This window comes from Alternaria dauci, chromosome 7, assembly GCF_042100115.1.
Source record: "Alternaria dauci strain A2016 chromosome 7, whole genome shotgun sequence".
Classification (NCBI taxonomy): Eukaryota; Fungi; Ascomycota; class Dothideomycetes; order Pleosporales; family Pleosporaceae; genus Alternaria; species Alternaria dauci.
In genome coordinates this window covers 2,519,427-2,531,916 of record NC_091278.1, presented here as the reverse complement: position 1 = coordinate 2,531,916, position 12,490 = coordinate 2,519,427, and the positions used below count along the sequence as shown (strand labels likewise).

Here is a 12,490-nt window from a genome sequence, read left to right as displayed (position 1 = left end):
CTGGACGCTGGTTCTGCGATGGGGTTCGTATAAAGTTTTATTTCGAGTTACTTTCCGTGCATGTCGTGAGACCGAGAGTGGTGAAACGTCCCTGCCTGTCTTTCAGCCGACCTGCTTCAATCATTGGGGCCTCACTTCGTATTCTCATCGTCGGCGATCAAAGCCTCGACATCTCGTTCCATGAGCCAGCTGCGAACACTCTCCATGACCCTCTCCAGTGTTTGACCACCTCCCATCACGTCGTCTAGATCATGCACGGTGGTTCCACTCCTGTGATCGGTAACTCGCTGCTGGCCCCAGTTGTAGGTCCGCACCTTATCACCACGACCCATCTTCGCCACGCCAATAACGCTTCGGCGCATGTTCGCCATCTCTTCCTCGCGCTTCTCTCGCCTAGACTGGGCGATGCGTGAGCGCAGAAGGGCCCATGCCTTCTCCTTGTTCTTGTGTTGGGATCTAGAATCTTGCATCGCCACGACTGTGTTTGTGGGGATATGCGTTAGCCGAACGGCTGACTCTGTTTTGTTGACGTGCTGTCCACCGGCACCACTCGCCCGCATGACTTCCAACTTGACCTCTTTTACGTCGATGTAGTAGTCGCTCTCGGGGTCATCAAAGTCTTGCTCTTCCGCAGAGTTCTCTTGAAGACTAGGTAGCACGTGTACGGATGCCGCGCTCGTGTGGGTACGCCCTTTAGTTTCGGTAGCGGGCACCCGTTGCACGCGATGCACGCCTGCTTCACATCGGAAGACGCCATACGCGCCTTCGTTCTCCACCTCGATGATTGCTTCGGACAGCGGCACTCCAGCCTCAGTCGTGCCGTTTACGTTCTCGTACTTGAGGAGGTTCGTGCGAAAGCCATTTCGGTTGCAGAAATTTGTATACATGCGAAAGAGGTCTCCAGCGAATATAGCTGCCTCTGATCCGCCAGCCCCGGGTCGTATTTCCAAAAGACACGGGAGATGGGCGAAGGGGTGTACGGGTACCAGCGAGGTGATTAGATTCTGTGAAGCGTTTACGAGCTGCGTTCGTGTCTCCCCAAGATCGTCGGAAGCGAGTGATCGTAGTTCGGGGTCGGTTGAGGAATCGTGTATCATCGAAGTGAGCTCTGTCACAGACTTAGTCCATATCAGCTACTCTATTCCTCCTGCAGGCTGCTGTATTATGCTCACCTCATTCGCTTTATCCCACTCCCCTAATGCGTTCACGATGGGGCTGTATTCGCCCAGCTTCTTCGCAGCGCGCGTATCGAAGCCATCAGAGAGTTTTTCAGTCAATTGTCTATGCTCTCCAGCGATCGCGCGGGCTCGTGAGAGGAGGGCTGGTGGTATTGACTCTGTTGCAGCAGCTACGCGATGTTAGTGAATTGCGCAAGCTGGGTAACCATAACACACACCATTACTCTGGAAGCGGGTGCTGCGCTTCAGCAGCGGGCGACTGATGCGCGATAGGCAACTGCGACATATCCAGGACGTTGTGAGCATCGTCGTCGAGATTTGCAAACTTCGGATCTGATGAATTTGACCATGTTCAACGCGTTCCGATCGGCTCGGAACGCGTGCACGTGACACTAAGCACTCCATACCCCGGCAGATGTCAACGGACAACACCGCTTTCCCACCTTCCTCTTACAGAGATGTCATGGCGATAGTCGCTACCGCTGCGTCATGCTCCGAGGCGATTGTCGAGCGAAATCGGCAATCCGAACCACAACAACTATCTCCGGGGATAACCGTTGGCTACTACTTAGTCAACCGATAGGTATGCAAGACAGCTTCCCCATACCCCACTCCTGCGTTAAAGCTTGAGTGCTCTACTGCCAATGCCTGCCCCACGACGAAGCAAAAGGACCAAAACTCACCACGAGCCTCAGAAAGAGCAGTCTGCAGAAGCCAAGATGAACGACAACATCACTCTAGACACCCATAATGTCTATCCCCATCCTGAGCCTCGTTTCGTACACTTCCCTAGTCGACGTTCAGTCGTACACAGCACCAAAGGCATGGTATCTTGCACGCAGCCACTTGCATCAGCTGCTGGAATCGAGATCCTGAGGAAAGGTGGGAATGCGGCTGTATGACGTAATCTATCACCAGTTCCGTTCAGTACTGATGGCACTCAGGATGCAGCAGTGGCTGTCGCAGCGGCGATCAATGTCACGGAACCAGGCTCAACGGGTATTGGCGGTGACATGTTTTGTCTTTACTACGATGCAAAGACGAAGAAGGTGTCTGCCATGAACGGCTCCGGACGGACGGGTGCGAATGTCACGCTCGAAAAGGTCAGAGAAGACCTTAACCTCGCAGAGGGGCAGAGCGGCCAGATTCCCATGGATCACGTACATGCGGCCACAGTCCCTGGCGCAGCAGCGGGGTGGGTCGACTGTGTTGAGCGGTTCGGCAGCGGAAAGGTCAGCATGGAAGATGTGCTTGCGCCTGCCATTGATCTCGCAGAGAATGGTTTTCCGGTCTCTGAACTATCAGCTACTTTCGTGAGTTCTATTGCAATCCGTTATCAGGTGCTGTATTGACATTTCAAAGTGGGCAGCCAGCGAGCAAGCGCTGCTGAAGGCGTCTCCCAATGGCCGCGAGATGCTCAAGGATGGCAGAGCACCCAAGGCTGGAGAGATCATGAAAAACCCGACGATTGGCAACACCTTCAAACTCCTGGCCAAGCACGGAAAGAAGGGTTTCTACGAAGGGGAAGTAGCTGAGCAGCTTGTAAAAGTGGTGGAAGATCTTGGTGGCTATCTCACTCTCGACGATCTCAAACATCATGCAGAGACCGGATCCGAGCCGGTTGACCCAATCTCGCTCAAGTTCTACGGCCAGGGAGTTGGAAACAGGCCACCTCCCGAGAACGGCATTGAGCTATGGGAACATCCACCGAATGGCCAGGGCATCGTCGCTCTGATGGCTCTCGGCATCATACAGGAGCTGGAGAGACAAAAGAAGATCCCGAAATGGAGCTTGAACGACCATAACAGCACGGCTTATCTCCACACAGTCATCGAGGCATTGCGAATCGCCTTCTGTGATGCTCATTGGTTTGTCACCGACCCCAATGTTGTCAAGGTACCGTCTGCCGAGCTCATCTCACAGAGATATCTTTCCGAGCGCGCGAAGCTGTTTGATGCAAAGAAGGCCATATCAGCGCCCGTCCATGGTTCTCCAGCTCACTTGCAAAGCGACACCGTTTACTTCTGCTGTAGCGACCCCGAGGGAAATGCCATCTCCTTTATCAACAGCAATTACGGCGGATTTGGAACAGGTATTATTCCCAAGGGCTGCGGGTTTACCCTGCAGAACCGTGGTGCAAACTTCAGTCTCGACAAAGACCACCCCAACGTACTAGCGCCGAGGAAGCGTCCGTATCACACAATCATTCCAGGCCTGACAACATATGTCAGCGATAATAGCTTGCACTCGGTGTACGGTGTGATGGGTGGCTTTATGCAACCCCAGGGCCATGTTCAGGTTCTCCTCAATCAGGAGGTCTTCAAGCTCAACCCACAAGCTGCACTCGATTCACCGCGCTTCTGTATCGGTGCCGGCATGCCTAGCGCCGATGGCAAAATGACTGACGCGACGATATACCTGGAGGAGGGCATCGATGCAAAGGTAGTAGAAGAGCTGCGAGCACTTGGCCACAACGTGAAGCAGCTAGACGGTTATGGACGGGGCATGTTCGGGCGGGGTCAGATCATCAGGAGACATGTAAATGACGGTGTGCAGGTCTGGAGTGGAGGAAGTGATCTACGAGGAGACGGACACGCGGTGCCGTTGTAGTCAGCCTTCTTTGACTCTGCTGCATTAGCGTCAGAGAACATTAACCAAGTTTCAGGAATGTTTTCCACGAGCTCTTAAGCATACTACATATTGTCGTACAACAGTAATCTTACATACCGCCTTTCGCATCACGTGTGGCTGATTCATCTCGCTTGAAGAACAAAGAATCAGAGGACAATCCTTACGCAGCCATGTGGCAGAACTGTGAAACATGGGCGCAATTTCTATCCGCAGCAACTGTGCCGCATCCAGAACCAACTAAGTCCGTGGCAGCTCATCAGCTTATTGGCAGGATAGCCTTGTGCCTAGAAATACAACATGCCACAGTCCGCTGTGTTGGTGTACAAAGGGCAGAATGCGCTTATGCACTGCATGATACGTATTCAACTGCTAAAAGTGGTCACTGACCTGGCATGGCCGTGAGATAGTATGAGTATGAGCACATAGCGCGATCCGGTATCGTATCGCAAACACCCAGACACTTCGCACTCATGCTCTTCCCATTCCCTCTCCAGTTCGACCCCTCCCTACCTGAAACGATGGCACCGCAACGTCGCCCATCGACTCGCTTTGACGCCATATCCTCCATAAACTCCTACCATGTCTTTCCCAGCAGTCGCAAAACTCCTCTCATCAGACCCAGGCGTCAACAGGAACTAGCCACAACAGCCGCTTTCACAAAGCCGGAGCAAGCGCAGCCCTGCACCACCTCTTTGCCTTCGCCACCTGCCAGAGCGAAAATAACACGCGGAATACAACTCTCGCGACTCTTTTCCTCTCGTCGCCGTAGCGCTCCTCGCCGAGACCATCGTGTACAGCGCATCCATGTACCCACCGTGTACCAATCACTAGACTTGTCCAGCTGGGAAACGTATTCAGAGACATGCCAAGAATATCAATTGTATGCATAACCAAAAGCCAAGAAAAAAAAATGGTATCATTTCCGCTAGCCAAAAGGTCAAATAAAGACAATCTAAGTTACGCTTCCAACACGCGCTCACCCCGTAACTCGCCCCAAGACAATCTTATGCCGCATACCCATCACAGTAACCACCTACTCCACATCCCCGTTCCCCCCCTCATCCCCCACCCGTCCCCCCACCCTCCTAAACTGCAACAACCTCCTCCACCTCGACCCAGCCTCCCCAGCCGTACTCGCCCTACTCCTCCCACTCCACACACTACTCCTCCTGCTCCTCCTTCTCATCGCATCTTCCTCACCAGCACTCTTCATCCGCACGCTTCCCTCTTCCGACGTAGAAGAAGAGTGTCGTCGTCGCCTAGGTTCGCTTTTCGATGCAGCGTAGTACTCGTCTGGGCTTGATACGAGATTCGGTTTGTTGTTGTGTGTGGGTGATGGGTGGTGGGAGAGGATGGTGGACCAGGCGGCGGCTATGGAGGAACGGCGGCCTGGTTTTGTGTTAGCTATATCTGAAATGGATAAGGGAGTATGGGAGGGTTTACGCATGTTTCCTGCTCCGCCGCGGCCGTAGGGGATGCAGGGGTCTTGTGGTGAGTGTGGTGACATTGTGAGATGGTGCGAAGGCTTTCTAGTGTTGTTCTTGTTTTGGCTGATGGGATGTGGTACCCCAGAGTATGCTTGAAGATGGTATCGAACTATATTGCTTAAACAGCGCAAGGAAAGCCGCTCGACACTTGGGTATATATAAATGCAAAAGTGGAGATATACCGAGGTGTTCAAAGCAAAAGGTGCAAGTCCCCTTCCCATATAAGCATTGATCACAACCCAAATCGATCTGCAACCTCCATGCTACATAACCCACAATTTTCTTCTCCTGAGAACCCCCATAGCCCCCGGATTCACCCGTCACGCTACTAAAACCCTCACTACTACCCACTCACATTCCAGAAGCCTATCTCTTGACCATTCAAAAGCTAAGAATCTGCCGGGGCCATATAAGCTTTCCATAGAGGATGACGATTTCCTTGGCAAGGATACCTCGAACGAGTGACAGGAATGTAAAAGAGGGCACCACTGACGCTTGAGAAGCTTATCTATGCATAGTTGTGCTTGGCGACAATGACTATCATAGAGACGTCCCAGGGTTGACACGTTTTGTCGCGTGATCGGGGAGAGTGTGGGACGATGCGGAAGTGATCCCGCGGGGTGCGAGTGGCTTGCTTCTGGAGATCGGCATTGAAGATCAGGAGAATGACGTACGTCGGCGGGCGGAATTGAAGGGACGGGCTGGGACGCTACACACAATTTTACGTTTGGCATGATTGTAAACCTCGGGACGAGCCATGGTGCGGGCGTCTTTTGTGTTCCTGATATTGAACATTCAAGTTTCATGATCGGTTTCCTCAGTTTGGTAAAAAGCCTAGGTTCCCACAATACCGACTTGCCACTCACAACAACATCGGAATATTTCGAAACCATGTGCATTTCTGGTTTCGGGAACTTCCCAACCGTGTAGCCTCATATCCTACTCAGATCCCCTACACATTCCCAAACCCTTTCGAATTTCTAATGGCCAATCCCAGCTTCTTTTCCAGAATTTCCCTGTCTTGATAATCCGGCAAGTAAAGTTTGCCAAAGCAAGTCGAACTACTCGGCAAGCCTCCCGATTCCGCCCCCGCAATTCTCACGATATGGAACGTAATGCTTTCATACCCCGTAACTGGCACTCGGTCACTCGCCGTCACAAATTCCAACAAGTGCCGTAAGTCCTCTTGACTGTAACCCCCTACCACGTCCCAGAAAGCGCGGATGTTGGAGTGGGACGCGCTGTATCCGTCTTCATACTTTGCGCAGCGTTTGAGATCAGGGATAGAGATGTGCTGTGTGCCTTCGATGAGGTGGCGGAGAGTGGGTGGGGTGAAGAGTTGAAGCGACTTGGCGTTTATACAGGTAAAAAAGCCGCGGATAAAGGAGGTAAGTTGTGGAGCGACGGAATCGTAGGTCAGAGCGCGGACATAGGCTCGGACGTACTGTTCTCGATTGTCGTTTGTGACTAGGATTGGCTCGTCATGCGATGGTTCCGAGGGTGTTGTGATTTGTGCGGTATCATTAGAAAGGTTCTGGTTGACGATTTGGCCAAAAGCTTCGTAGCTGAAGACGTACTCGCGCATGAAAACGTCTGAGACGTCACCATCACGCCAGGATAAAAGCCCCTGGAAGCCTTCGGCCAGGCTCGGCCAGCCGTCTGTTATATATCCCAGTGCGTCGTAATCCGCTACACGTTTACAGCGCGGATTGCCCGCACTTTGGAGGCAGTCATAGAAAGCCAGAGGGAAGGTGATGGGCAGGGTGATGCCGTTGTATACAGCAAGACTGAAGAGCGTGCCGAGCATCTCAAACTTCCAGTCGGGTTCCAGACTTTGCGGTTGGAACCACGTCATACGTGTCTGCGAATCAATTGTGAACATACCTGCTAAACTTAGCAAAAGAGTTTGCACAATCATCACAATATAACTTACCGTTCTCAGGCCTGAATGCCTCGCTCAAGACTACACGGAAGAACTCGTACGTCACGCCGCCGTGGTCTAGACCAACTTCTCCTTCCTTGTGGCCCATCTTGACCTTCAACGGTTTGAGAAGCATCCTCTTGTCCTGACCCCATAACTGATCGAGTGTGTCCTTTAGTGGTTCCTCGCGACTGACATCCAACACGAGGTAATCGCTAAGTGTTACTTTGGTTCGTCTCTTAATCTCCCACCAATAAGGTTCTTGTAGAAACATCTCTAGTGATCTTTGCATTTGATGGGTGCGCATGGTGTGGTCGTACTGCTTCATCATCTCGGTGAAGTTGATTGTGCGAAAGTAAGCCACAAGATGTTGCGCGGGGAACAGACAAGGGTACTCGAAGACGTGCAACGTGTTGGGATGATGCTCCCATGTGAGGTAACTGACAGGCTCGTTCACCGTGTCTATCCGCTCATGAATTATTGGCATTTCGAACATTTTGGAGTTCAAGTACAACGATTGCTGTCTCGAATCTGTGTTTGTTAGCCTTTTGATCTACATCTCGCCCATTGGAGACTTACGAAGCTTGCCAAGGAGCATTACAGCTGTACCAACACTACTCCATTTGTTGATCTCAGCCTTACTTTCCCACTTCTTTACGATGACAGTCCGCAGCCACTCTATGAATGTGGCTGTTACAGTCCATCCAGGGTCTCTGTCCAGATCATGGTGTGAGGTCAATCTCAGCTTAGCAACCATACTAGTGCGCTCCAACACTTCCAAATGTTCTATGACCACATCCATTAGTGTTGTGCTGGACCCAGTCATATCTGCGTCGCCATTCAAGCTTGCGATTACGTGCTCGAAGCAAGTTCGTGCTCCAATAGCACGAAGTAGCCGATCGGCAAGGCGAATTGCTGGCTCATACTCTAGCTCGTCGATGATATCCATGTATGGATGCGCAAATGCATCAGTATTTGGTGCCGCATTCGGCACCATGACACCCCAAGATCGCAGCTCACGAATTTGTGCCCACGTATGTGGCCATCCGATTGGTACAAGTGAGGTGAGTGCGTGTATGCATATCATAACAATATGAGCGGCTTCATGTGTGTCTAGATAACGCGAAGCTGCAGCTTTATCATCCTGATAACCAGATGGTTCGCTGGAATGACTGCCAGTGGACGCGCCCTTCCTTGATGGCCTTGGCCGAGGACTCTTCTGGGCAACAAGCTCCGGTGGACAGGTGAACAAAGCCTCTAGCGCGAGCCAGAGGCTATCGAATATGAGCGCACCGTTGCGAAGATTCCAATCACGGAAAGAGTTTACCAAGTGCGAAGAGTCAAGATGTGGTAGGGGTGAATCTTTGAAGTCTGGGTTGGCATCATGGAAAGACGTAAGAAGGTTTTGCGGGTCGCTCAGAGCATAAAACAAGGACCGATTGACAAGTGGTGTGGTCCGTCGAGTTCGCCGCCCACGGTCAAAGTCAACATTATAGTTCAAGTCGTTGGAGCAACTGTCCCCATGGCGCAGGACGTCTTCTTTGAACTTGTCAAGAATACTGCAACTCAATTTCGGTATTATGGGTACGCCAGGTGCTGTTCGGGCAGAGCTAGCGGTATCTTCTGTAGTCGGCTTGGGTGCCACAGGGGCTTTGGTATGATGTACAGCAGGTGGAGTTGTCCCTCCAATAGTGAAGCTCTTCCTTCCGGTTTTTTTGATGGATAGCATTGTTTGGTCCGATGCACTGTCCGCAGCAGTAGAGTGTGGGGTGGTGGAAGGACGTCGCTGGATTCCACCATTTGATGGATGGTAAGGTATCTTGTGGATATGCTGGCCATTAGTGAGGACCTCGGCGACAGTGTTGTTTGAATGTGAGTTGCCATGGGTGGCGGACGCTCTATGTGAAGGCTGACGAACAGTCCCCAGCTTCCCATTCAATTGTGATGTTGTAGCACGATCGTTTGTGTGTGGCGTAGGCTCTGCATGGTTCCCCTCTTTCCGAGAAGCTGGTAAAAGGAACGAAGTAAGGACAGAGGCAGGACTGGGTATATATGCGGTGTAAGAGTATATCAGAGTCAAGCTGTCGTATAAATTCTGACTAAGAGCCTTTGGATCCTTCCTAGCTCGCTGTCGCTGCCTGAGGGCGCTTATCAAGTCACCGGCGGGCCCTTCTTCTTGAGTCGCAGCCCCATGGCCAGAGCTGCTTCCTGCACGGGTCTGCCCATATTTCTGTGTGAGCTGCCCTATCGAAGGATACACAGCGTAGTTCCCGGCCGAGTCGATCCTAGCTTGTTCGGCAAGACTGTTTGCGATCTCGAATGACTCGGGCAGGACTTTGAGCTCGTGAGGGCATAGACCACGCCTGGGATTATCCTGACCAGCGAGGTAGTGTGCTAGGGCGACGGCCGTGAGCAGCGTAGGTGGACGGAGGGGCTTGGAAGCATTGCGCTTGCTCGACGAGAGGCACGTGGGGGTATCGCAGTAAGCGCTCTTACAACCGTCAAGGATCTGAGACAAGTAGCTGTTCACCAGTCAGCACTCCATCCCAAGCTACAAGCGACTAAATGCCTACTGTCGGACGAGATACTGGACACGGCGCTGTCTCTCGGTTTGCGAGCATTCCAAGATGCGGCTGGCATCCTGCACGTCTATAACATCCCTCATAGAGGTACTTCCCGAAGCACGTGATGGCCTTGTCAGCCGTTCAGCTGGTGTGGAAGCCGCTGGGGCACTGGGGTCGGACGTGTTGTACGGAGCATCGCGGTGACCCTCCGTCGTGTTCATCATCGATGGGGGCGCAGGCCTGAAAGAGAGCTGGGGCTAAGCATGCAGACTGTTAATGGATGCGTAGCTGTCATGGTGCAGCACCGCCATCATCATCAGTTGTAGTCTAGACGCGTGAACAGAGAGGCATCAGCAACCCACTGGCGATAGGGCTGAGCGAGTTAGTGGGCGAGGGGTGCTCTTGCCCATGCGGCTCTAATCCGCTGCAGGGATGGCAAGTGCCAGTGGCTTGGCGCCCTGCCTGCCGATTGATGTCATGCTTCAATATTCGCCCCCCCAAATCCGGGCAGTGTCTTGCGCAATTCCATCATCTCTGCCGTACGAGACCGCTGATAAGGCCCAGAGGCTGACTACCGCTTCCTCGCGACTTTGTAATCGCACCCTGTTTGACTTGGTGAAATTTTGCCCCTCGGCCAGTCATAAAGTCATGAATTGACCGCGCTACCGCATCCCACACTCAACCCCACCTAGTCGCCTATTATTTCTACTCCTCCCTCGCTTTCTTGCAGTGCAGCCACGCCGACAAGTACACCAATATCCGCAAAAATGGCGTCGCAAGTCCCTACCCAGGCTAACATCCAGTCTACCCACCCCTTCACCTGCAACACATGCCAGGTCGCCTTCCGCTCGAGCGACCTGCAGCGGGCGCACATGCAAACCGACTGGCACAGGTACAACCTCAAGCGTCGCGTCGCCTCCCTCCCACCGCTATCCTCTGAGATTTTCACCGACAAGGTCCTCGCAAACAAGGCCACCGCTGCCGCCACCGCCGCCAAGGCTTCGTTTGAGAAGGTGTGCACTCCGTGCCAGAAGACGTACTTCAGCGAGAATGCCTACAACAACCACTTGAACTCGTCCAAGCATCGCATCAACATGGCCAAGTCGGGCAGGGGCGCGCAACTGGATGACGCTGCCTCGGTCACGGGCTCCATGGTCAGCTCTGCCTTTTCACTGGGCGAGTCGATGGCTGAATCCGAAGTCACTACTGTGAACGGAGACGCCAACAAGGATGTCGCAGACGTGGCCGACGGCCTGAAGAACGCGAGCATCAAGGAACAAGACGCCGAAGAGGCTGCTACTGCCGATGGCGACAAGACTTCTGTTGCCGCATCGAACAAGCCTGCTAGCGATCCCCTCCTCGACTGCCTGTTCTGCAACTACAAGTCTCCCAACTTCCAGCTCAACATCACGCACATGGGACGCTTCCACGGCATGTTCATACCCGAGAAGGAATTCCTTGCAGACCCCGAGGGGCTGATCAAGCATCTCCACGACAAGATTCACGTCTACAATGAGTGCCTGAAGTGTCACAAGGTGTTGCACACTGCCTCCGGCATCCAAACGCACATGCGCGACCGCGGCCACTGCATGATCGCATTCGACACAGATATTGAGTTGGTTGAGATTGGCGAGTTCTACGACTTCCGCAGCTCCTACCCCGACGCTGCCGATTTCGACGAGATGGCAGAGGACGCTGAAGATTCGGACGACTCGTCCTCAACAACAGGAGGCGGAATCAAGCTCGGCGCCAGGCGCGAGACCAAGACCACCACAGAAGACGACGCAGCCATGTCGAGCAACGCCGAGGAAGACGACGCCGGCTGGGAAACCGACAGCACTGTATCGAGTGTACCGACCGATGAAATCACAGCTGTACCCATCGACCGCAGCCACCGACACAAGTCGCTCAGCAAGTCCAAGCACCACAACCATGCAGATCCCCGTCCACACCGCGCTGCAGACGGCTTCCACTCGCACGCCCACCACACACCCCAAGCCGTCTACTACGACGAATACGAGCTCCACCTTCCATCCGGTCGTACCGCTGGTCACCGCTCGCTAAACAAGTATTACCGCCAGAACCTGCGCAACTACCCCGGCGTAGCCGAGCGCATGGAGGAGGCACAGCGCGCCCGGATACCCGGCGCCATCACGGCAGGCGGCGAGGGCGACGACGAAGAAGACGAGGACGGTGACGCCAACATGGACGGCGAGGAGCACCAATTACAAGTCCGTGGACGTGGCCACGACCAGAATCGCCAGCTCATCTCCCGCGCAAACGGCGGCAGGGGCATGGTCGGTGTTACCGATGCAAAGAAGAAGGAGATTCAGGCCATTGAGAAGCGCGATAGGAAGAAGGAACAGAATGCCCGCAGCAGGTACCAGGCTGGTAACGAGAAGAGGCACAACTTCCAGAAACACTTCCGTGATCCGCTTTTGCAGTAGTTGGGCCCGCTTTTTTCGCTGGTATGGTGGGGGCAGTACATTTTTCTTTTCTTTCCCTCTCTCTTTGTTTTTGACGACTATTATGAGCATGGGTTCGGAGTTTGCGTCAAGGGAAAATGGCATGTAGAACGTTCGGACTAGAATGTCGCTTCGGGCTGTGGTATACCTTGGAATATGATTTACATGAAAAGACACTGTGCAAAGTATACGCATGTGGTGATGACGACCTGGATTTGACCCTGGCCGTGTTATTACATGCCAT

General features: G+C 53.2%; 4 protein-coding genes across 4 annotated transcripts; 2 read left to right on the top strand and 2 right to left on the bottom strand.

Annotated features, from left to right (window-relative positions):
- Positions 1-131: 131 nt before the first annotated feature.
- Positions 132-1,484, bottom strand: ACET3X_007943 (uncharacterized protein; the record flags this gene model as incomplete). Its single annotated transcript, XM_069454145.1, has 3 exons — positions 132-1,118; positions 1,173-1,348; positions 1,397-1,484. 3 exons carry the CDS (start codon positions 1,482-1,484, stop codon positions 132-134), a joined length of 1,251 nt encoding a protein of 416 aa, XP_069305106.1.
- Positions 1,485-1,665: 181 nt separating this feature from the next.
- Positions 1,666-3,868, top strand: ACET3X_007942 (uncharacterized protein). The gene is made up of 4 exons (XM_069454144.1): positions 1,666-1,761; positions 1,874-2,074; positions 2,123-2,491; positions 2,541-3,868. Exons 2-4 carry the CDS (start codon positions 1,898-1,900, stop codon positions 3,786-3,788), a joined length of 1,794 nt encoding a protein of 597 aa, XP_069305105.1. The 5' UTR covers positions 1,666-1,761; positions 1,874-1,897; the 3' UTR covers positions 3,789-3,868.
- Positions 3,869-4,909: 1,041 nt separating this feature from the next.
- Positions 4,910-10,165, bottom strand: ACET3X_007941 (uncharacterized protein). Its single transcript, XM_069454143.1, has 5 exons — positions 9,791-10,165; positions 7,797-9,739; positions 7,230-7,748; positions 5,253-7,180; positions 4,910-5,198 (listed from the first exon to the last, which is right to left on the bottom strand). Exons 1-4 carry the CDS (start codon positions 10,003-10,005, stop codon positions 6,249-6,251), a joined length of 3,609 nt encoding a protein of 1,202 aa, XP_069305104.1. The 5' UTR covers positions 10,006-10,165; the 3' UTR covers positions 4,910-5,198; positions 5,253-6,248.
- Positions 10,166-10,548: 383 nt separating this feature from the next.
- On the top strand, positions 10,549-12,228 carry ACET3X_007940 (uncharacterized protein; the record flags this gene model as incomplete). Its single annotated transcript, XM_069454142.1, has 1 exon — positions 10,549-12,228. One exon carries the CDS (start codon positions 10,549-10,551, stop codon positions 12,226-12,228), a length of 1,680 nt encoding a protein of 559 aa, XP_069305103.1.
- Between the last annotated feature and the right edge of the window lie 262 nt (positions 12,229-12,490).

Coding starts and splice junctions, on each gene's coding strand:
- ACET3X_007942 (XM_069454144.1), top strand. CDS start 1,898: ATGAACGACAACATCACTCTAGACACCCATAATGTCTATCCCCATCCT. Junction 2,075..2,122: donor GGAAAGGTGGGAATGCGGCT/GTATGACGTAAT, acceptor GATGGCACTCAG/GATGCAGCAGTGGCTGTCGC. Junction 2,492..2,540: donor CTGAACTATCAGCTACTTTC/GTGAGTTCTATT, acceptor GACATTTCAAAG/TGGGCAGCCAGCGAGCAAGC.
- ACET3X_007941 (XM_069454143.1), bottom strand. CDS start 10,005: ATGATGAACACGACGGAGGGTCACCGCGATGCTCCGTACAACACGTCC. Junction 7,749..7,796: donor AATGCTCCTTGGCAAGCTTC/GTAAGTCTCCAA, acceptor TAACAAACACAG/ATTCGAGACAGCAATCGTTG. Junction 7,181..7,229: donor GGCATTCAGGCCTGAGAACG/GTAAGTTATATT, acceptor TAAGTTTAGCAG/GTATGTTCACAATTGATTCG.